General features: G+C 42.0%; 2 protein-coding genes across 3 annotated transcripts in view; one reads left to right on the forward strand and one right to left on the reverse strand.

Annotated features, from left to right (window-relative positions):
• The window catches only part of scarb1 (scavenger receptor class B, member 1), a 238,870-nt gene that overhangs the window by 31,896 nt on the left and 183,592 nt on the right, over positions 1 to 23,382 (forward strand). The gene's annotated exons all lie outside the window — the stretch shown is intronic.
• Positions 173 to 12,165, reverse strand: tacr1b (tachykinin receptor 1b). Its single transcript, XM_070850981.1, has 7 exons — positions 11,944 to 12,165; positions 8,914 to 9,089; positions 6,388 to 6,582; positions 3,652 to 3,802; positions 3,318 to 3,514; positions 3,130 to 3,226; positions 173 to 358 (listed from the first exon to the last, which is right to left on the reverse strand). Exons 1-7 carry the CDS (start codon positions 12,163 to 12,165, stop codon positions 173 to 175), a joined length of 1,224 nt encoding a protein of 407 aa, XP_070707082.1.

The raw sequence follows: 23,382 nt of genomic DNA on the forward strand, positions 1-23,382 counted from the left end.
TCACCTGAAAGGAGTTTGACCCCCCTGCTTTATAAACCTGCTCACAGCACCACGGGATTACTTGAGTTTCTGGTTTTCATTCCCACTGACGGCTGAATAACGATAACCTGACCAGGACAGCGGCGGTCCGAGCACAGCTGCCTTCCAGAGACACTCTGTTCCCACGTTGGCTCTACTCTGAGGGGCTGTCGGGGCTCTTGGGGAACATGGGCGAGCCCGAGCCGTTGGACGTGAGCTCCAGGCGGGGCTGGCTGAGGGCGCCGCAGGACGGCAGCTCCACCCTCTTCTGCTCCACTGCTGCAGGATGGACGCCGGTGGAAACGACCGTCTCCATCCGACTGCCTCGGTATATGCTCACCTGGAGGCACACATGGAGGAGCCACAGACAGATTCACTAACCTTTTCCTAATGTGTTATCTTATCTTTAAGTGTCAACCCTTTTACAAACATACGATATCACTGCACTACTATGTTTTTCAGAGTGATTCCTCAGTTTGAGGACAAAGATGAGGAGCCAGAGGCTGTAAGGTGGATGCAGCCTCCACGACGTCACCCGCTGGTCAGTGCAGCGCCGATATGAGGCCTCGAGTGTCACATTTCATCCATCGCCATCTCGGTTTGGGAACCAGAAGTGACATTCACAGTACAGGTGAGTCTGCCATTTAAAAGTCACTGTGTTTTATGCATGTGTTAGATTTTCTATAACTAGAGTGCCTCGTGGCTGCAGTTAGAAGAGACATGATTCTTAAATAAAAGACTTTAGATGAAACTCTGGACATGAATTTGGTGCATTTGAGTCCATCCGTCATCTCTGCGTACATTATTATTATTTTGTTTTTCACACTTTTAATATACACTACTCACTAAAAGTTAGGGATATTCGACTTTCAGGTGAAATATATGGAAAATGTAAAAAGTGAATGCTACAGTGATATTATATCATGAAAGTAGGGCATTTAAGTAGAAGCATGCACTGGTGATTTATTCATTTTAAACAGTTTATTGAAGAAAATCTACCAACAGTGGTAGGTATACCACAACAAAACATTTTCAGTGTCTCAATAAATTGGGACGTGGCCAAAGGACGTCCACTCCTCTCCTTTCTGTGACTCTTCCAGTCTCTGTATCACTGTTCCAACCTCCTGATGACACTCTGTGACCCTCTAAGCTCAGTGAACACCTCCGTCTGAGGACTTCCTGTTTGAAGCCTCCAGTGTTGAGGTGCTGCTGATCAACTGTTAGGTGTCGTCTTGGTCTCATGATGTCAGAATGTGAACAGCAGGATGAGGAGGACTGTTTAAATACCAATTCTAACTGAAGCAGGAAATGTATTGGTGGATTCATGGATCAAACCTGTTGTGAATGTTGCTGTTAAGCTTCTTGTTAGAGAACAGCAGCTGGTGCAGAAAGTACTGAGACACTGAACAGTTGGACATGTGCATTCAAAGGTTTAGAGAAGGTCACATTAAGTTCACCTGGAAAGGTTAGAATGCATTTTAGGTTCATCCTGAAATTTCACCTGAAAGCTGAATATCCCTGACTTTTAGTGAGGAGTGTATGTTTCTATTATATTCCAGTCTGTTAACTCCAGGCTACAGTGTGTGTTCCAGCATGCTACATGTTACATGATGTGTGTGTGTTTGTCTGTTATCTCCAGATTGTGACTGATGGACGGCTGCCATCGATCGTCTTCGGCCCACACGTGTGAACATGAAGGTAACACTCCCTCCACCAGTTTTTTTCTTTTGTTTCTACATGATTCCACTGATCTGCAGTTGGTGGCAGCGTTGAGCCAGAAGTGTAAAGAAAAAGAACAAAGAAGAAGTTTGCTAGCAAGCAAACACAGATGTAATCATGAAGGCTGCAGATTCTCGGCTTTGCTGATGTGCCACAAAGGTTTTTGAAGAGGAACAGTGAATGTCAAACATGTCTAAAAAGCCCCATGATTTAACTTCCCTGAGATGGTTTTATACAAACAGCAGATTTAATTTGCTCTAAAAACAAAGGATCAGTATATTTGCATTGCTCGTAGCCGATGATGTGTTGTGTCTGAAAGAGGCAGATTAAATCCTCAGGAAGCGGCTACAACAAGAAAAAATCTAAAACCAGAGCAAAACGTTGGCCTAAACCTCCATCAGACTCTGAATGAATGCTAATGCTGCTCCGTATCTGCAGGATGTGTTCGCTCCATGTGACCTTATTAAAGGGTAATATGTTTACAGGTTGCTCCAGTGGTGGGAAAAAAAAATCAATGAATGCAGCCATGAATATAAAGCAGATACAGATATTAGACGGTTGTTGGACATTGATCCCGTCAATAAATATCATTACTGCTGTGAAACAAGAATCAGACCCTGAACGCAACACGACAGGAGAAGACAGGAGCATCTCAGGAAATAAAACCTCTACTCTATATTTATATTTAACAGATGATGACCAGTGTCAAAGACGCCATGTTTGTTTACATTCTCGTTCCCAGAGGTCGTGCAGGTGTCGTCCTGAGTGTCTCTCAGACGAGTCAAAGCAAAAACTGACTCCTCTTGCCACCATCCTGGTGAATACTCGACTCTGATTGGCTGCAGGCTGTTCTGTGCAGCTCTGTTGAAATGGTTCATCATTTTAAATTAATGCGCTGGCTGTATTAAATGAGTAACCATAGCAACAGGGACACAGTCAAAGCACCTGTTTATGATTTACAGCGTTAGCGAGCTAATCAAACATGTTGACTTTGACTCTTGCTAATGTAACACGGCCGAGCCAAAGGGTTTAGGTTTAGGATTCTGCCAGGTCATAGCTAAGGTTGGTCCTATTTTCTGGAGCAGGTAATGATGGTTCCAGGTATTCCAGGTGAAGGTGTCACCAGGTTAACAGAGTTACAGCAGGTGAAGAACTTCAGATTTTGACTGCAAAGAGCATGAAAATGTTCTTTTCTTTGGCAGGCTGATTGTGGTATAAGCGAGTTAATGCCCTTCGAGGTGTTTATAATCAGGTACTAATGGACTGCACAGAGGCAGGCGCTCTCCACGCTTAATTCCTGATAAGGCACACTTTACCAGGCATTATCCCTTACATAATCACCTAATCTGACACAGTGCACTCATTTTAACAGACACATTGCATTCCACTCACCTGGGTGTGCAGGTAGCGCGGCGATTTGAGCTCCAGCTCCTCCTTGGCGACGGTGGGAGCACAGCAGCAGAACACCTGCTGGAAACCTGCTCTGAACCTGCCGAGCAGAAGACAAATGCTTCATGACGGGACGGATTAAACAGGCCGACCGACGGGATTACAGAAGCATCCACAGCGAGGCGTCCTACCTGCTGTTGAGGCAGTAGTAGATGATGGGGTTGTACATGGTGGAGCTCATGGCCAGCCACATGATGGTCAGGTAGACCTGCTGGATGTAGCGCTGCTCGAACACGTCGGGGAAGAACTGGTGCAGCAGGAAGTAGATATGATAGGGCAGCCAGCAGCCAGCGAAGGTGCACACGACCACGATCATCATCTTCACCACCTGCCGCAGGAGGAGAGACGTGTGGGGGGGCTTTAAAATAATCGGTTTTTGTTTTCATGTCGGGATTAAAAAAACCACTAAACTAAATGATAGTGATGGTGTGTGTGTGTGTGTGTGTGTGTGTGTGTGTGCATCACCTTGCGTTTGGCTATAAGCTGCTCTTTGTAGTGGTCAGACGAGTCTCCAGGAATCTCGCTCGCCCACAGGGTGAACCCCACAGTGGTGTAGGCACATCCCATGATGCAAAGGGGCAGGAAGTAGATCAGCACTGTCACACACACGTAGTATCTGTGAAATAATGTAAAAGATATAAAATAGTTTGTCATGTTTGCACTGTGCTGCCAGTAGTTATGCACACATAGATCCACTATTTCAGAACTCTTTAAGTACAATACCTGAGTGAATGTACTTAAAGTTACTCGTTAAGCATTGTTTATAATATTCATATTCATCATAAGAATAAGATAAGATTTTCCCTGAGGCTTTGATTTTAGTGCTGTGTCATAATGCCAAACTGAAGATCAATGAAAAAGATTTAAAAGTCATTAAATACCAATATTATAGCCATTATCTGCTAACACACCAGACTCCATTCATAAAAACAGTCATTTTACCGCACAGAACACAGGAGCTGCTGGTCTGGTGCTGCCTCAGTTTGCAATTTGTTTGTGTTATTGTGTGTTACACAAATATTGTGTTGGATCTGAGCTAACACTGTAAGTCACAAAATAACACAAACAAACTAACTGATGGAGGCAGCAGCAGACCAGCAGCTCCTGTGCTCTGTGAGCTAAAATCCCTGTTTTAGTGAATGTAGTCTGGTGTGTGTGCTGTTTGTGGTTAAACCAAAAGGATCTTCCAGGTCTCTCTCTGTAGGGATCCTTTCCATGATGCTGTCACACACTTAGAATAACACTCTGAGCCTGTCAGTGGATCAAACAAGCTCTATTAGTGGACCTACTGTGATCAGGTGCAGTTGTCCCAAAGGATCACGTTGCAGCCATTGCGGCTGAGGTGATCTACTGGACCAGTTCCAACACTTTTACTACCTTCCAGTCACTTAGACACCAGGACATGTAAAAATAGTGTAATTATCCTTTAAAATACTGACACTCTCACACACCAGAGTGGAAGTGATTTCTCATCTAGCTGCTCCGGCCAGAAGTAATCAGCTGGACTAAATTAAAGATGCTTTAATTTGCATAGAGGCTGAGAAGGTGTGTTAGGACGGCAGCCGGGGACGATGAGAAGATATTAAATTTGGAGGCAAATTTATCAAATGCCCTCTTCCTGTTTTAGCTCCACAGATATTTCTAGAGCAGCAGACATGAGGATGATGCTCGCAGACAGATTCATCATCTGAACGGGAGTTATTTCAACTGCAGGGTCCATTTTTTTTCATATATTAAATTAATCCCTAGAGAAAATGATTATCGCTCTCTTTCAGCCGGGCTGTTGCGTCCCCGGAGCGGTGCATATCCGGTCGAGTGTGGGATGACAAGGGATCAAACCTTATTAACCACAACGGTGTGTTGCTGCCAGAGGGTGAATTTATAGTGAGCACGATATATCACTGCTCATCAAATATCTGACAGAGCAGCTGTCAAAATAAGTGGAGCCTTGAACAAATAAATGAACACCTGAGCAGCCTTCAGGCGCTCAGAATATTTCTTTAATGAAGAGCGGGTTATGATCGTGAATACTGATGGAGCACGGGCGTCCATTTCACTGCACGATCGCCAAAAGCATCGCCGTACCATCTCAAAATGTGTCTGTGTGTGAAGAAGCTGAAGCTGCGAGGAAATCTCACAATATGTTTGGGAAATAAAAGGATTTGTTTTCTGGCCGAGACTGAGACAAGAAGACAGAAATCAGTCTCCGATATCAGTGTGAAAAGCACAGAGCTGGAGTCAGGATGTAGTTAGCTTAGCTTAGCATAAAGCTAGCCACATACACCTGCCACAACCTCCAAAAGTTTACTGATGAACGTGTTTCTCGCCTGTTTGTGTACAATCAGAAGTTTCCAGTGCTGAGATTACGTTTATTTCCTGACAAACAACGACTGATTCATCTGTCCAACAGTTACCATGACGACGACAACCACATTTCGGTTTGTGTTGGTGATGCTGTCTGTTTTCACTGCTTCCAGCCTCTGTTGCACGCTAAACTATGCTAAGCTAAGCTAACCACATCCTGAATCCAGCTTTATATTTAGCTAATAGCTAACAGCTTTACATGAACTCAATAAACTACTTGTAATGTGAAAGGTGGGTGGGGGATGAGCGCTTCCCCTCGGCTCTCCAGAGCTTTTTAGCATGTTTCAGCCCGTTGTTTTGGTTTTAAATGTAAAATGTAAGTAGTTTGTCGTTTCCACATCTAAACAAGTGAGGATTCAAGGATTTGTGTGCTTCAGACAACGGTAATAGAGAGAGGATGAAGAGGCAGAGGGAGGACCACAGCGCTGCAGGCGCATGAATGAATCAGGCTTTAGAGACTAGTTGGTGAATATAGTGGAGAATTTAGCATCTTAAGAACTATACTTTTCCCTCATGAGGTGGTGGAGACCAAATACAAAGCAAAAAGAGCGTCAATATTGGACTTTCATTCATCCAGACCAAAATAAACTCCAAATAAATGCTAATGCTCTTCCATGAATGGACAGATATGCTAACATGTTAGCATGTTTCTGCTGCCCCCCCCCCCCCCCCCCCCCCCCCCCAACATTAATGCAGGTTTAGCACACAGACATGAGAGCATCTCGTTGTGAACTGTTCCATGAAAGCTTCAGTGTTCGGAGGGAACGACACCTTTGTTTTCTCTTGGTTCAGGTTCACGGAGGCCTCATGCTCTGCTGTGTTCACACACCCACTCACATCTTCCTGAAGTCCACCGTGGTGTATTCAGGCCAGTCTATGTAGCAGACGGTGCGTCCGGGCAGCACGGCTGTGGACGAGAAGTAGTACTGAGGGAAGGCCAGAAGCAGGGCGAGCATCCAGATCACGCCGATCACCACGCGGGTCTCCGTGGAGGTGAGCCTCTGCTGCAGGGGGTGGATGATCGCCATGTATCTAAGAAACACACCGAGACTGTGTGAACATGTGAGGATGTTTTCATTCTTTGATACCTTCCAGGCTGACATTGATTTCTATTCATTTCACAACAGTATGAAAATCAGCTAGCAGAGACTTTTAATGAAATGTTGCATCATCTTACGTCGTCATAGTGTTTTTAACCCCTTGAAGGTCCTCAGAAATAATCACGTTAAAGATCCTTACACACATAAATGTGTATGCATAAAAACAAGCCATAAAAATGTTAAAAATCTTTCTTTTTTTAAATTTTTTTTAAATAGTTTTTTAGACCAGCATCAGCCCTAATCATACATATCAAATTTTAATTAGTTTTTAAAAAAATTAACCCTTAAATTGCCATGTTTTTGTCATGATGCGCATCATTTTATGGTCTAAAATACACAAAAAATACATGAAAAAAATTGAGAACTCTGAAAAATTCACCATCTTGCAAAATTATAAGCAATATGCATGAAAAACTGATAAAATATGCTAAAAATAAAAATCATAACACACTAGAAAGTGCTGAAGACCCTCAAAGGGTTAACGCCACTTTGAACGCCTCACACCCATTGCTGCATTGAAGGACATTCAGAAATGTCAGATTTTGGGGGTTTGTTTCTCACAATGTCCATGTCTGCTTATAGTTTGTCCTCTGGATTTAGTTTTCTTACTTTTTGACTAAAAAACATAATCAAAAATAACTTATAACTCAAGTTCCAAGTTTCTGTGCGCAGCATGTTGGACTGAGGTGACACATACAGCTCCCTGGAAGGTGGAAAATCACTGTGAAGAGTTCAAATATCCTTTTGGTCAGTAATTAATGGGCTAAATTCACAAATAACGTGTCTTAAAATGATCAGAACTGTATGTTTACCAATCTTTATGACTACAACTTTGTAAGAGGATGGATCATATCATATATTCTTTGAGGTGAGGTTGTAGCAGATGTGCATCTATAGCTAATGTGTTATGTTTACATTAGGTGGAGAAACAGCACCGACGCTGATCGATGTTCTGCTGTAGACGAGCACCAGCAACTCCCATCTTCTGCGAGGTAAAATGACTGCTTTTATCAATAGAGTTTGGGAGCTTTGAAGCTTTAATGTGTGTTTCTTATGGGTTTCGGGGGCTTTGTGTAAGCTCCAGTGTCTACTTAAGCTGACAGACAGCGTTAATGTATGTTAGAGTGTTTGTGCAGAGAGACGACTGGGATCACACACCGGAGACATGCTGATTTAGGTTTCTAATAAACTGTGGAGTCGCAGAGAAAAGGTGAAAATGAGGAGAGTCACACGGGGACTTAAGAGACGAGAAGAAGGCACGACGGGGGCGTGTTGTATTAGAAGGAATACACAACGTTTTAGCTGATGGTGCAGACATTCATGGTCTCCAGAGGATGGATCCTATTAACTCTGGTGATCCCTTCACCTTTCGTCTAAGCCGCCATCAAAAATGTGAGTTTGTCCAGCCCTGATTTCAGACACAGATCTCCTCATAAAATAAAATAATTTATGGAGCAGCAGAGTTAAAGACCTCCTTCCTGCTCTCTGCATTGTTTTCTTTTAACCCCAACTAAGTCTTGTTTGCTCACCAAACCGTATCCATAACAACATCAGTTCATAAAACTGATTTATTAGGACGATACTGACAGATAAATGTCTTCCTGCTGACGAGGTATCAGATGATGAAGCACCTCTAGGCGTCGCTCAGGAGGAGACGGACGGGCAACAGATTTAGTTTGGAATATTTATGGTGCAGCCGCTGGTCGACGGCTGTTTGGCTGCAGTTTAGCTTCCGGCCACCAGTGGCAGCAGTGAGCGCTCTGCTGCTGAGCTGCACCGTAGGAAGTAAACGAGGAAGTGACGTCTTTGATGATTTGACGTTAATGGAAGTTGGAGCAAATCTTCTCGTATTTTTTGCTATTTTGCAGGAAGATTTCCCATCATCCTCTGCCTGTATTATCAACTTTATTTCCATTTTAATGAGGAAAAACTGTGACTGAAGCGTCTAAACATTCCCATCAGCTTCAGCAAATGTTAGCATGCTAACACGCTGGACAAAGATGTTGAACAGTATAACATCAAGCATGTTAGCACACTGACGTTAGCATTTAGCTCATGGAGCTGCTAGCGTGGCTAAAGGCTCACAGTCTTGTTTTCTATTTCCTTGTCTCATAACCATCCAAGTGGGAAAACGTTTGTTTCCTCTATATTGCACCAGTGTGTCTATAGTGTCTGCACAGCCTGAGGCTTCACTCTTATATACACATTCATCTAAAGGCACACACACACACACACACACACACACACACACACACACACACACCTGTCCAGAGCGATGGCCGTCATGGAGTAAATGCTGGCAAATATGGCCGCAATGGGGAAGAAGTTGTGGAAGCGGCAGTAAACCAAACCGAAGTACCACTCGTTGTGGACGGCGTAGGCAAAGTTGATGACCGTGTTGAAGGCTGACATGGCCGCCTCGGCGAAGGCCAGGTTCACCTGCAGGGGAGAGCGACATCATTGATCTGAGGTTTAGCACGTTACTCACACCTGAAAGCTACAACCAGAACCACAATTCAGTTCATCAAACCGTTTCTGTCTTTGGAAACGTGTTTTAAAATCTGAACCACCTGCTGCATCCACACAATATCTAGTAATTAATTATTAACGTTGCAATAAGTATGAGATAATGAGTCTTGAATCATCCTGAAGGGGTTCGTTTTGCAATAATTACACGACGAGTTACAAAAGAACTCAGTAATTTGTCTCAAAATATGTTTTTGTTATGATTTCTATAAACTAAATTCACTAATCCTCCTGATCAGAACTGCGTGCATAAGAAACAGAAACCATAGAACGCCGTTATTGACCAATCAGAGTATTCAACAAATAATAATTAATGTTAAATAATGGTTGAATGTCGTGTTTTGAAGGTTTGAACATCTGACTGAGTAGATGCTGAAATGATACAAGTCGAATAAAAGGGGAAACTGATTTGAACATATTTGATTTATCACAGCCACAAGGTGCTGGAAAAGCCTGGAAAATCATTAAGAAGTGCTTGAATTTGTCTTGAAACAGAGGAACCTCGTGTTGAGAGTTAATTAATGCTGTTTGTTCAGCTCGTCTCATAAAGTTTCAGCTCATCCTGGAGAGGTTTTGAAAAGTCTGGAAAGGTTTTTAATGTAGTAAGTTCGGTGTTGGCGGTTGTTAAATTGGCTGTTTTCTGGCTGGAGTCTGGTTGTTCTGACTCCTCTGGTTGAACCGTTTTATCTTCAATGTTTTAGTGTTGCACCTTAAAATCCTTGAAAAGTGCTTGAATTTGGCTTTTGAAAAGGCAAAGGAACCCTTTGTTGAGGGTTAATGAATGCTGTTTGCTCAGATGGTCTCACGGGACTTCAGCTCATCCTGGAGAAGTCTTAAGCGTTGGGCTGTTAAATTGGTTGTTTTCTGGCTGGAGTCTGGTTGTTCTGGCTCCTCTGGTTGATCAGTTTTATCTTCAGATGTAGGAGCCCTGTGTTTGGGAGGTTTTTAAAAGCCTGGAAAGTCTGTGTTTAATGAGGTAACTTCACTGTTGGCTCCTGTTAAATTAGCTGTTTTCTTGCTGTGGTTTGGTTGGCTCTCCCCTGTTCTCCCCTTTTGAACAGTTTCATCTTCAACGTTGCACGATTCCCGCTTGAAAATCCTTGAGAAGTGCTTGAATTTGACTTTGAAACCTCAAACACAGAACGATATTTAACACCTGCTTTACAACCACAGCGACCAAAGCATGACACTTCAACGGAAAGCCAGAAGAAGAATTACTCATTATTACTATATCATATTTTATCAGAACTTCCGTATATATAAAAAAAATTCCTGACAATATAATGACTTGAATTGATGCAAACCAGCCTGGATAAGTGGGAGAAAACGGATGAATGGATTAAAACTGCTGAATGAATTAAAGCTTGCAGCGACTGTGTTTGCTATAGATCTGACCGTTCTTACTGAAAACTCCAGAGGAAAGGATTGAACAGCACCTCGTGCGGCACAATCCACTGTCACAACAATCCCACTTTTACTTTGTGGCCGTGAAACGTCTCCTGACAGCCTGCGACCACACACAGAAACACTTTAGGAGCAAAGACCTCTGAGTATTAAGCTCAAACCTTATTCATGTCGTCTAAAACTGAACTCAGACTCTTGGTGACCTGCTAATGAACAACAGGCCGATGGGTCTGATTGGCTGTGGGGGGGCAGGGATGAAGAAAGAAAGCTTATATTTTATATTTATCCCTCTCTAAACGCCCCCCCCCCCTCTGTAAAGTAGAGGGCTGAGCTCTCTCCGTCTAATGAAATGCATTCATCCAGTCTATTTACATCCCTTTTGTTCTCATGCTGAAGACGTCCAGACTCAACATGAGGCGTTATCCTGTACAGATAATGTTCTGAAGAGAAATGTGCACATTCAGGGCAGATTATGAGTTATTAGTGTTGTTTGGGTCATTTTTCAAGACAGAAAATACAAATATTAGCTCCTCGGATATGATAAAGCAGTGGGATTAGGAAATGATGCACCTGATTTGTGCCGCAGGAGCGTCGTCGTTTCTCAGTTGTACTGTTTCTGCCAATGTGATGATTAAAGAGACGATCCTGTAAGTCATTATGGTGAGGAAGTCTTTATTATGAGGAGGTTTCTCATTATTTTAAGAAAGTTTCTCATTATTTTAAGAAAGTTTCTCATTATTTTGAGAAAATATCTCATTATTTCTATATAGTAATTCATTATTTTAAGAAGGTTTCTCATTTTTTTAAGTAAGCTTCTCGTTATTTTGAGAAAATATCTCATTATTATGAAGAACTGCCATTATTATGAGAAAGCTTGTCATTATTTTGAGAATATTTCTCATTATTTTCAGATACTAAGTCTTTATTATGATAAGGTTTCTCATTATTACTAGAGTTTCTCATTACTTTGAAAAGATTTCTCATTATTTTCAGTCTTTATAATGAGAAAGTTTCGCGTCATTTTGAAATAGTTTCTCATTAGTTTGAGAAAGTATCTCATTATTATGATAAAGTTTCTCATTATTATGATAAAGTTTCTCATTATTATGATAAAGTTTCTCATTGTGAGATACTAAGTCGTTATTTTCTCAATATAATAACATGCAGGATGTTCTTTTCACCACAGTGACAGAAATCAGCCTCCACACATTCAGAAATAAACTCACAGTTTGATGGTAAAATAAAATAATTCTAATCTCTTAAAAGCAACACGGAGAGTTTTAAAAGTTTCCTCCTCCTCCTCTAAACCGACAGCAGCATGAAGGTTCACCTTGAGTTAATAACACGAACACAGATTATTTACCAGAAAGTAGTTGGTGACGGTCCTCATTCGTTTGTGCGCCAGAATAATCCAGATGACCACAATGTTACCGACCACAGACACCGCCACGATGCTGCAGTAGGCGACAGCCCACAGGGAGATCTGCCACACCGGCTGCACGAACTGGTTGAAGCCGTCGCTGCAGTTCACGGACACGTTGGTGCCGCTCGTGTTCAAATCGGTGCCGTTGGAGAGACAGTCCATCATCTTCTGGGCCCGCGTGGGGAGCTGGCTGTTAAAAATAGATCAGTGTCCTGTTGCTGGAGCGGATTCCTCTCCAGGTGGAAAAAATGTTGGAGGGGGTGGTGTTGGAGGGGCGGCAGCATGTGTGTGAGCAGAAAAAGCGCAATTCCCACATTTTTTTTAAAGCGTTGGAGCCGTTTTTACGCACAGGGAAGCCGCGCTGAGGCTGAGGACATCTCCGCACCAGAGCGCACGACGCAGCTCACCAACCATTGACGTTCCTCTGGCTGTTTAACCCCCCCCCCCCACACACACACACACCCTCCCTCCTCTACTCACACACCCCTCCCCTATCAACACACCAAATAATTAGTCCTGGTCCAGTCTGGGCCGATGTCAGGCGGCTGTAAATCACTCTGTGCGGCCCTGAACTCATCCGGACCTCTAATGCGCTCCCAGCAGGATTAATCCAGAGCGGCTGTGGGTCTCATCTGATGATATTTTCTTACATAATGTGATGGTTTTTCCTGCAGGTGACGGTAACATGAGCACTGTGAGGGAGTCACCTTAGGCTCTGGGTCACTGTGACGCCTTTTTACAAACCAAACAACACATTCAGTGATGAATAATAATAAACTCCAACAGTAAAATCCTGCTTTTCCATGAATGCATGAGGAATACTGAATATAATTCATATTGAACTCAGACAGACAACATCATTGGCTTCTTTTAATCCATTTTTAAGACTTTTATTTTTATTTTTAATATCATTTGGCATTTTTACCTTTATTTTATTCCCTCTCTTGTTCTTCTTTTTGTTTTTATCTGTTTTTCCTGTAAATCAGTTAAGAAAAGTGCTTTAGAAATAAGGTTTATCATTAATATTTATAATAATTCATGTTCTGCATTAATATAGTACTTTTAAACACTATGTTTTACTTATGAGTATAACACCTATTAGTATTTTACTTAAGAGGCAGTAAACTCTCCTCCAAACACATTTAGGAAGGTTTATTATAGCAGGAAGGTTTTGTTTTTTAAATGATTCTGAGAAGTTAACGTGTATATATGAAGCAGAATGAAGCAGTTGTTCTCTGTTTTTGTTGATTAATCTCATTTCTTCAGACGAGACATGACATAACATGTCTTCTGTCAGACTAGAGGAAAGAAAACGTCCAAAATGCACATTTAGATGATTGTTTTACTTCACTAATAGAACATGTTCCTCCTAAAAATAGTTTTTTAATGGCTGTTGAGAGTATTTTCTGATTTAGGGAGTGATACAAAAAACCCATCATAAGTTTCCACAGTGAAAAGCCTTTCTTCCCTGGAAATATATGCAAAGTATGCACATTTTTAATTAGTTAGAGGATCATTTGCATATTTCAACATATCAGCATGTCAGAAAACTTGTAATAGAAAAGCTAATTGTCTTAAAGTAATCAAGTTTCATGGTGTTTTTTTTACGTGTCTCCCTTTAAATTAGGTTAATTAATTAAAAAAAAAAGTGCTTTGGATGATAGAAACCTAAACCAGTGCTCCTACATTATGTTGACTTAATTCTAAATATCCAGAAGGCAACAAAGATGTAAAAAGTCGTTCTCAGATTTGCATCACAGTCAGCTCGAACTCCGGACAAACGACGTCCATCAGAGCCTTAAATGGCCGAATCAAGCCGGTGCAGCTCGGCTCTGCAGGCTCGGTGACTTCAGGTCACAAGGTCGCCGCCTTTCTGAGCAAAGTGCATGTGGCCTCACCAAAGTGATGGAAAATCAGATACGTGGCACAACACACACATGAATGGATTGTGTTTATCTCCCAGCTCTCTGCACAACTAGCTGCCCGTCTGTCGCTTCACATCTGGGATTTTAGAAACCACTGCAGGGACAGAAAGAAAAAAAAAACAAAACAACAAATGCAGGAATTCAATCTCATTTGTCACCTGCTCCCCTCACAGCTGTCGATCCGGCAGCAGAGCAGGTAGAGGAAGGTGATGAGGAGGAGATGTGACACGAAGAGAGGCAGGATTCACCCCCCAGAGAACGGCCGAGAGCTTCCTCGTTTATCTGCTTATCTGCCTCCACACCTGCTGCCGCGTGGAGCTCAAATTAAAAAGGGAGAGTTTGGGAAGGAGAGCGCGTCCAGGCAGCGCTCAGAGGTGTGGCTGAGAATGTTATTATCAAATCAGAGCAGAAATAAGGCTCAGCATGTGATGGTGAAAAGGATCCTGTGGGTCGTTCTGATGAGAAACTTTACTGAAATAGTTGAGATACTAAAGCTGAGTTCACACTGCGAGCGACGAAGCCAGTGTTGCTGTGGCTTTACTTCTAATTTGATTCATCTATAACTAACATAACTGATTTAAACATGTCTGTTATGTGAAGCTGCCATCCTGCAAACAGCAACTCAGAAACAGAGACACCTGATTGGTTGATGCTTCACGAGGTTCAGTTCAGGTTGATTTGAAGCCAAAAGTGTCGAGTGTCCACTGACAAGGACTCAGATGACATGTTAACATGTTAGGTCCATATTCTTTAGAAGGGTTCTCAGTATCTTGAGAACGTTTCTGATTATTTTAAGTTCATCCTCATTATTTTTGAGAAACTGCTTCAGTTCATTATTTTGAGTTTATCATTTTGAAAAACTAAGTCATTGTTCATTTTGAGAAAGTTTCTCATTATTTGTGCAAAGTTTCTGATTATTTATAGAAAATGTGTCATTACTGTCAATACTAAGTCATTTTATTGAGTTTATCATTTTGAGAGAATTAAGTGATCCATTATTTTCTGTAATTTATAGTTCATGAATAAACGTCCTTAAAGGGGATGTTTTGTGCGGAATGTACCTTTTTAAAGTCATAACCACGTGTCCCCAGTTTGACCGTCCTGTTCCTCTGTTTCTCTGTTTCTGCTCCATCTTTCAGTAAAAGTGTGTAAAAACGCTCCGTTTCGATTCGGCTCCTCTTGTGACATCACAGGCAGGGATCTGCTGATCATGTGACCTTCAGCAGGCCGACTGGAAACCTGGATCCACCTCGCTGTCCGCCATCGTTGTTATCGTGCCAGCGCCACCTCCGGTACTAAGATGTTAAAGGTGAAAAGCACAAACATGACTGTGTGTGTGTGTGTGTGTGTGTGTGTGTGTGTGTGTGTGTGTGTGTGTGTGTGTGTGACCACTAATGAGCCACTCGACCTGGTTTTTCACGCTCTGGACGTCCAAACATTAGTCGCTCTGATGTCGTTTTACTCTAAATGTATTTGCAGCACCTTCAGCGAGTGACGAACACCTGAATGCATCAATAACTATAATCCAGAATGAGTCCTTTAACTAGATTTGGATGCTCACGCTGTGGGACCAGAGTGGAGCGAAGCCCTGCTGAGGTTAATAAGCACAAACATCTGCCCCCCTGTTGTTTTATCTACTGCATTTGAGATCTAGATGAAGGCATGAAGACTTGATGATGAACTTATGAATCATTTACGCTGCGCCGGGGATCAGAAGCGTCTCTGATCCTGTTTGCATTCGGTGCTTTCATGTGTGTTCGTGCACATGCGTGTGTGCATCGGGGCTAAAAGCCTCAGCAGGGACTGAAAGAGGAGAAAATCAAGTAAAATGGTGTGTGTGTGCCCCCGAGGCCTCGCTCCTCAATCCACAGACAACATCAGATATGAAAAACTGTCCGTGTGAGTGTGTGTGTGTGAGATTGACACGGTCACATCCGATTATCCTGCAGGAAACTCTTCAAACAAAAGATAACGCCTTATCTATCTGATATGCAAATTGGTGGATTCATCGAGCGGCAGTGCAGAAATGAATACGAGCGTGTGAGAGAGAGATGATAAGAAACACGGCAGGTCTGCAGGTTTCAGTCCTCCCTGATGAGGAGGAATATATTAAAGAGCGATGGGATTCACAAAGACAGATGGAGTTAAATAAAACAAGATTGATGATCCACACGCCACGAGCACCAGAGTCCATCGAGGAAAACCTAAATCATAGAAGCATGTTCCAGGTGCAGTGTTTCCCCTCAGAGGTGGAGGAAGCATCACAATAGTATGAAAACACTGTGAGTTAAGTGGATTTTCACACTAACTCGCCGCCTCCAGTCATTTCAGTGAGGGTGGCGGTGTGACGCCTTCAGCCAGTCAGAACGAAGGAGACGAGCATCGCGGGTTAAAGACGGAGGAGCTGCTGACACATCCATCCTGATGATGCTCGTGTGCCGTACAGCACGGCGCTAAGGAGCTAAAAGATGCTAGCTGCTTTTAAAACGCTCAGGCAGGCGAGAAAAAGGCCTTAAAGTAGTAAAAGCACATTAGAGTAATTACAGAAGCTTCGTTTATTCCTCTTCCTGTGATTTACTGATTTTTTGGGGTTTCAAAGTGAGGTGGTGGTGGTGACGCTAAGAAAATTTCACTGCACATTATACTGTGTATATGACAAATAAAGAATCTTGAATCTTGAATCTTGAATCTGTGATGCTTGTGCCACTGTTTTAACCGTAGACTGTATCAAGGAAGTGGACGTAGCCCCCCCTTTGGTTTGTGGACCATTTTGAAGCCTTGAGTTTGGCTTCACGGGCGTCGCCATCTTGGTTTTTTGGAGCCAGAAGTGTTCGTTGGAGTGTGATAAGCCTAAAGCCTCCCTCACTTCCTGGTGTATCTTCCTCTAAATGGACCATAATGTACTAAGTGAACGTCCTGCTGTGCTGAAGAAGACTGTAAACTAGAGACTGTGTGCTGCTGGTTTATTATATATTCTGACTGTTTAGTTTTCAGTCTTTCACTCCTGAATGTGAACCCCTCCGCTCTCTGGCCTCTCTGTCAGTCTAGCGTGACCTCTGACCCCTCAGACCTGGCAGATAAAATATGTTTTACCGTCTCATAAATCCTCCTGAGGGGAAACATGTTCGACTCTCAGACGGAACAGAGACCTCGAACTCTGACCGAAGATTAACGAGTCAGCAGACGACCAAGTCGATGCTTTTTTTAATACTGATTCTGTTTGTCTGCAGTGTGTAATCATCTAATCAGTCACTGTGATCGCCTGCACTTTATCGATCTATTTGTCAATAACACTTTATGGATATCTAGAATGTCTTCAGACCGATAAGACGTCTTCATCTCGTTGTTTGTTGTGTTTCCTGAAGAGAGATGAGTTCATTATTCCTCCTCCGTCTCAGGATCTGATGTCTTATAGCAGAAACTATATCAGTACTACAGAAGGAGAAGTATATGAACTAATAATATTTGTATTTACATTTCTGTATGTGACTGATGTCACTGTGTAAAAATGCTGTTGTTCTATGTTTATTTCACTGTATTATAGTTTAAGTATCAATAAATCTGTCAATCAAGCAATGAATAGATAAATATCATATAATGTATATAAATATCATACATGAGTACAGAAATAAATAGATGAATAGATAAATCATTAATTTTTCAGGTATTATTTTGTTTATTTATTTATTGGTACCGGAGTCATTTAGATATAAGTGAAACACTCAAAACATAAATACACATAAAAGTGGTGCAGAAGTTAAAATATGGGGATGAAGTTATATAAAATAAAACACTGTGGTGACAATATAACACAGGTAGCAGGTGTACAGTAATGATAAAACTAATAATGCAGACCAACAGCTGGTGAGTAAAGCAGGTAGTAACATGAATATATTCTGCAGGTGTGATAAATATGCACACAGGTCATAAACAGCACGGAGGTGAACAACAGTGACACTTAGAGCTGTAGTGAATATATATAGGTAGTACATGAGGAAATTATCTTCTCCATTATATGAACTTAATAGGATTATATAGTGTGGAACGAGCTTCCTGAACACCTGAGCTCTGCTAAAACTGTCAGTGCATTTAAATCAGGCCTCAAAACACCACTGTCTGCTGGTGACTTTCTAATAATAGAGCTACAGAACTTCCTTTTAACTTTAAATTATTTATTTTCTTGTGCTTTTATTATCTTTTGCATGCATTTTAATGTTTCTGTGCCATGTTTTTATTGTGTTTTATGTCCCTGTGTCTGTAAGGGGCTGAATAAATAAATAAGTGATAATAATCAATATTGCAGTTCTGCTAAATGTCCACAAGATGGCGCCAGTCAGCGGGGAGGAGAAGGAGCAAAATGGAGACCAACGAAGAAGAAAACCAACAGTTTTAGCTAGCTTAGTTATTAACTAGCTTAAAATGTGAGAGGAAAAAAATTTATATTACTTCATATTTGATTATTTAAGTCACCCAGGACAGAGTGGACATGTTGCTGGATGTTATTCCTGACCAGAAGGTTAAGGAGGAGCAGAATATGACATGTTGTGATTCTCCGGTGAGTGAAGTTTATTTGTCCATGCTAATGCTAATGCTAACGCTAGCTTAAAACCATCATAAAGACGATGAAGTTGCAACGTTTGAAAAAAAAAAAAACAGAAAAAAAAAGTTTTAAAAGCACTTAAAGTTGTTCTGAAGGGTTTTCCACGATCATCTAAGACTTTTATGATTATCTGGGTAAAAAAATATCACTTCCACCGATTGATGAAAAACATTTTAAGCTGTTTTTCAAGTTCAGCTTCCGGTCCGGTAACATTAGCTAGCTAGCTAACGGCCAACATGTTATTTATCCTCCAGCAGGCAGGATGTGTTTTTATCCAGATGGCTGGAAAAGTGTTTGGGGACTCTGGAGACACCTTTAGCACAAATGGTTAGTGTTTCTAAATTAGCTTGAGGGTTTTTCAAACATGGCTGGTTGATTATCTTGTAGGGCAACAGATGGTTCAGTGGCTGCTGTGTGACATCTTATTCTCTGGTCTCACATGTGAAACTTTGTGCTCTGGTTTGTGAATAATTTAGAGTTTAAGTAAGACTGATGAAGTATTAAATTATAACTGTGAGGTCTTGCAGTTTTCATACTGTAAAAACCTTTAAACTTTACTTTTACAGGACAGCAGGGAGCGGGAGGCAGACTGACCCCCAACATGGACCAGATCCTCCAACTGGACTCTAGATGAGATCAAACTGAGCATTAAGTTTACTGGGGGGAAAACTAAAGTTAGATTGTCTTCAAGGAAAAAAACTCCCCCCAGGTGGACCACCATGGGATCTTAATTCAGAGGAAATGATGATCTGATCCCGATTTGAATTACACTCGTCTTCTCTGACTCGCCAAACCGTCTTCAAACTGACAAACAGCATGTGTGAAAATCATGGAGCAGCACAAAGGGACTCGCTCTGGACTGTACAGATTTTCTTCAGAAATAAGTTTGCATGGTTGTCCACCAGGAGGGACGGGACTTTGGCTCTCTGTAGCCGACAGGGAAACACACAGGGAGCAGGAACGTGAAATAACATGGAGCCAAAGTGAAATAACATGGAGCCAAAGTGAAACCCGCTCCAGACGTGATAAACCCTTGAAAAGCCCGCGGACAGCTCCAGCCTTAATTTAGAGCCTTTCTCAACAATATGTCACGTGGTTCACCTCATCTTTTTGGATCAGGATGATGGTGTTTTTTTAAACATAATCTAATATCTTAGTTTATTCAGTATTTATGTTTTAGTGAACACCATTTCCCAGAAGCCCCAGGTGTCCCCTGGCTGCGTTCATGCAAAGTCTGTAGAACTGAAGTGAAAACACTGAATTACATTTACTGCACATATAACTTTATGTACTTAAACATTTTATATTGCACTTGTTATTCATACAAATGTAACAATAACTAATTATACGACATCATTCACACATCATGGCTGCTGGACGTATTGTGCACAAATATTTGCCCCGTTCCCTCAGACAGACTCAGGAATCATAATGTTTGTACTTTATACAGCTTGTTTAATGACGCCTCTGTACTTTCCTTATTTAGTTTTTTGAACTTGTGAATTTCTCCTCTCGAGAGGCTCAGTTAAGTCTTGTCCTATAAAGAAAAGATTCATTAACAGAGTTGCAGCATCTAGATCGCAGCTACGTCAGTCCTGCTAAATGTTTGAAGTTGCCTCAGTCTTGACATTTCCTGGATTGTTTTCACTCAGATCGTCTTTGTGCAGCCGATCACTCAGAGCGACTCATGCGTCTAATTTATTCTGCGGTTGAGAAAGTTAAGAGGATTACTCCCCCATTACTCCCCCATTACTCCCCCACAAACCGTCCGTCCACTCGCAGCTGTTCAGAGCCATCTAGTGGAGACGCTCGCTGCTGCGCCTTGTGATGGAGGTCCGGTGGTCAAAGGTGAGTCTGGCTGCTGCTGCAGAGCTCCACTGTCATCCAGTAACTGTTAAACACACACCAGTGACATGCTGCTTCACCACCATTAACACACACTAGTTTATTTAACTCAGTCCCACACACCCCATCCTGCTGAGGATTCACTGCCTCTCTTTGTTTTATGTAGAAGTTTAGAATCAATATTTGCACTGTCGGTTGGATAAAACAAGACATTTGAATAAAAATCACCCCAATTAGAAATTACAGTCAGTGTTTTTCACTGTTTTTGATGTTTAATACACTCTTTCCTTTCCTTCTCAGCTGAAGCTGGACACTACAGGAAACCTACTGACACATTATTAGATTAGACTGGATTTTATTTTGGACATAATGAAAATAGATTTAAAGTAGAAGTAAGAAAACCAAACAAAAAAGACAATAAAAGTAATATAAGTGGTTTGTAGCTCAGTGATTCTTCTCACAATAGAAACCTGAGGAAAATGTGAATGGATGAATTGATTACACACTCACACACACTCACACCCAGCCCCCCAACACACACACACACACACACACACACAGTGACACACAGTGACACTCCAGCGGTGTCCAGCAGCCAATACTCAGATCATCTGCAGTCACTGAGGGCAGTTTGTTGGTGTTTTTCTCTACAGATTTTAAACAGATTGTTGTTAAAATCTGTGTTTTTCTGATCTTTTTGTGTTTATTAGGGAACTTTTACTTTGAAACACATAACAACGCTCCTGTGACGGCTTCGTTCTGGTTCTGTCGGCTGCGGCTTTCACACCAGGTAAGACGACAACATTTACATTTTACTCTCACATGGTTTGTTTCTGTCTGACGCTGGTTTGGAGTCTGAAAAACTCTCCGTCAGGTTTAATCTGGCTGACAGACACTGTTCTACAGTATTTTGTATGTTACATATGATACTTACTGCTAGTTGGATAATAATAATGCTGTAAAACATCTACCTGTGCAGGTCATGTGGTTCAGTTTTATGTATTTTTACTTAAATCTATCAGTAGTTTGATACAGTTTCACCCCAGAGCACCTTCTGTGTCCTGATATCACTGATAACTTGTATTGGTGCCAAATTAAAGTATTAGAGATTGTGTAGTTTTACTTTTTATTACACAGTGTTGTGTGTAAGCTTTGGGCAAAAGGTCAAACAACAAGGTCATCAGCATACTGGGATGATGTGATTTGAAGATTTGGTGAATGTTTGTTCATTCCTGTAGATAAATGTTTCTGCTACTTGCTGTCTCAGTTTTAGATTCTTGGATTTCTGTTTGCGATTGTCAGCTCTCAGTGGTTTTAATCACCATCTGAGCTAATTAGACAATGTCAGTGTCATTTGGCTACAAGTGCCCATCTCTTTAACACTTTATCGACGGGGACCTTGGCCTCTTGCCAGATTCCCAGGCTAGGAAGATGGCTGGACTAAGATCGATTGCTTGTCCCCCGTCCAAGTTTGGCTCAGCCTCAGCAAACGACGTAGGGTCAGTGCAAACCTACTGGAGTTAGTCCAGTAATATGATGAGACACTTACTGTACCTCCTGACTACCTTTACCCATGAAGAGTGTTTGGGTGGCCTCCTGGATACAGCGCCACCAAGAGATGGACGAGGGGAGAGTTCTAGTTTTTAACAAAAACAGTGATTTTACCAGGCAGAATGTGGGAGTTTGTGTGACTGGTGTTTTAATGGCTTAGTTCAGATTGTACGGCAGCCTATAAAACCCCAAAGTCACACAGTAACACAAACAAACTCACAGATGGAGGCAGCAGCAGAGCAGCAGCTCCTGAGTCCTGTTCTCTAAAATCCCTGTTTTAGTGAATGTAGTCTGGTGTGTGTGCTGTTTGTGGTTAAACCAAAAGGATCTTCCAGGTCTCTCTCTGTAGGGATCCTTTCCATGATGCTGTCACACACTTAGAATAACACTCTGAGCCTGTCAGTGGATCAAACGAGCTCTTTTAGTGGACCTACTGTGATCAGGTGCAGTTGCCCCAAAGGATCACGTGGCTGCTGGCTGAGGTGATCTACTGGACGAGTTCCAACACTTTTTGTACCATCTACTCATTTAGACACCAAGACTGTACAAATAAGGCCCCCGATTTAAAAATACAGAGGTTCTCCTTTAATGTATAAACATCCATATATATGATTCCCATGTTTAGGAACAAGTACAGGTACATTGTGCTGGAGCACGTTGGGCATTGCTTGGCTATGTATCTAGGATGTGAAGAGAGGAGCTGAGCTGTCAGGTGATGTCAGACATTAAGTGGACCAGGCTCGTCTCCTAGGCAACAATTAAGTCCTTAGGCAAAAATCATGAATACACTTTGTAAACATAATGTTGAGTTTACTTCCTCCAAAACACTAAACACCACCTACTGAAGCCTTTTTAACATCATTAACAAGCTCTGATGTTATAATGCCCCGTGTGTGTGTGTGTGTGTGTGTGTGTGTGTGTGTGTGTGTGTGTGTGTGTGTGTGTGTGTGTGTGTGTGTGTGTGTGTGTGTGTGTGTGTGTGTGTGTGTGTGTGTGTGTGTGTGTGTGTGTGTGTGTGTGTGTGTGTGTGTGTGTGTGTGTGTGTGTGTGGTTGTGCCCATGGGTGTGTGTGCATGACTGCACTCATGTGACTGTCCTTCACAGTCACTGATCAGGCTTCAGGGACTAGTAAACAATCAGAAATGACATCTATTGATCAGCCTAGAAAACTCAGCTTCAGGAAGAGAAACCTGCACCATGACTGATAAGGGGGGGGGGGGGGGAGCATCTACACCATCGTGTCCTGTTGTCGTTGGGACAGAAACACACACACACAGAGAGAGAAATGTGTAGAAGTCCTTTGGTTTTTGCTCTTTTTAGCAGAGATGAATGTTGATGACCTTCGATCTCATTCGTTCATTCATTCAGTCTGAAGTCTGAACCGCCTGAGGGAACTGAAGCAGGAGCGTTTCCATGGGATCAATAGTGGGGGAACCACTTTCTAATAAGGAGCCTTTT

The sequence above is a fragment of the Pempheris klunzingeri genome, chromosome 19 (genome assembly GCF_042242105.1).
Source record: "Pempheris klunzingeri isolate RE-2024b chromosome 19, fPemKlu1.hap1, whole genome shotgun sequence".
Classification (NCBI taxonomy): domain Eukaryota; kingdom Metazoa; phylum Chordata; class Actinopteri; order Acropomatiformes; family Pempheridae; genus Pempheris; species Pempheris klunzingeri.

Bases quoted from the DNA above. Each gene is read 5' to 3' on its own strand.
- tacr1b (XM_070850981.1), bottom strand. From the start codon at position 12,165: ATGGACTGTCTCTCCAACGGCACCGATTTGAACACGAGCGGCACCAAC. The intron at 3,803-6,387 runs GTGAGTGGGTGT...ATTATTTCACAG, and splicing joins ACGGTGGACTTCAGGAAGAT to ATACTACGTGTGTGTGACAG. The intron at 3,227-3,317 runs GTAGGACGCCTC...TCTGCTCGGCAG, and splicing joins TACTACTGCCTCAACAGCAG to GTTCAGAGCAGGTTTCCAGC.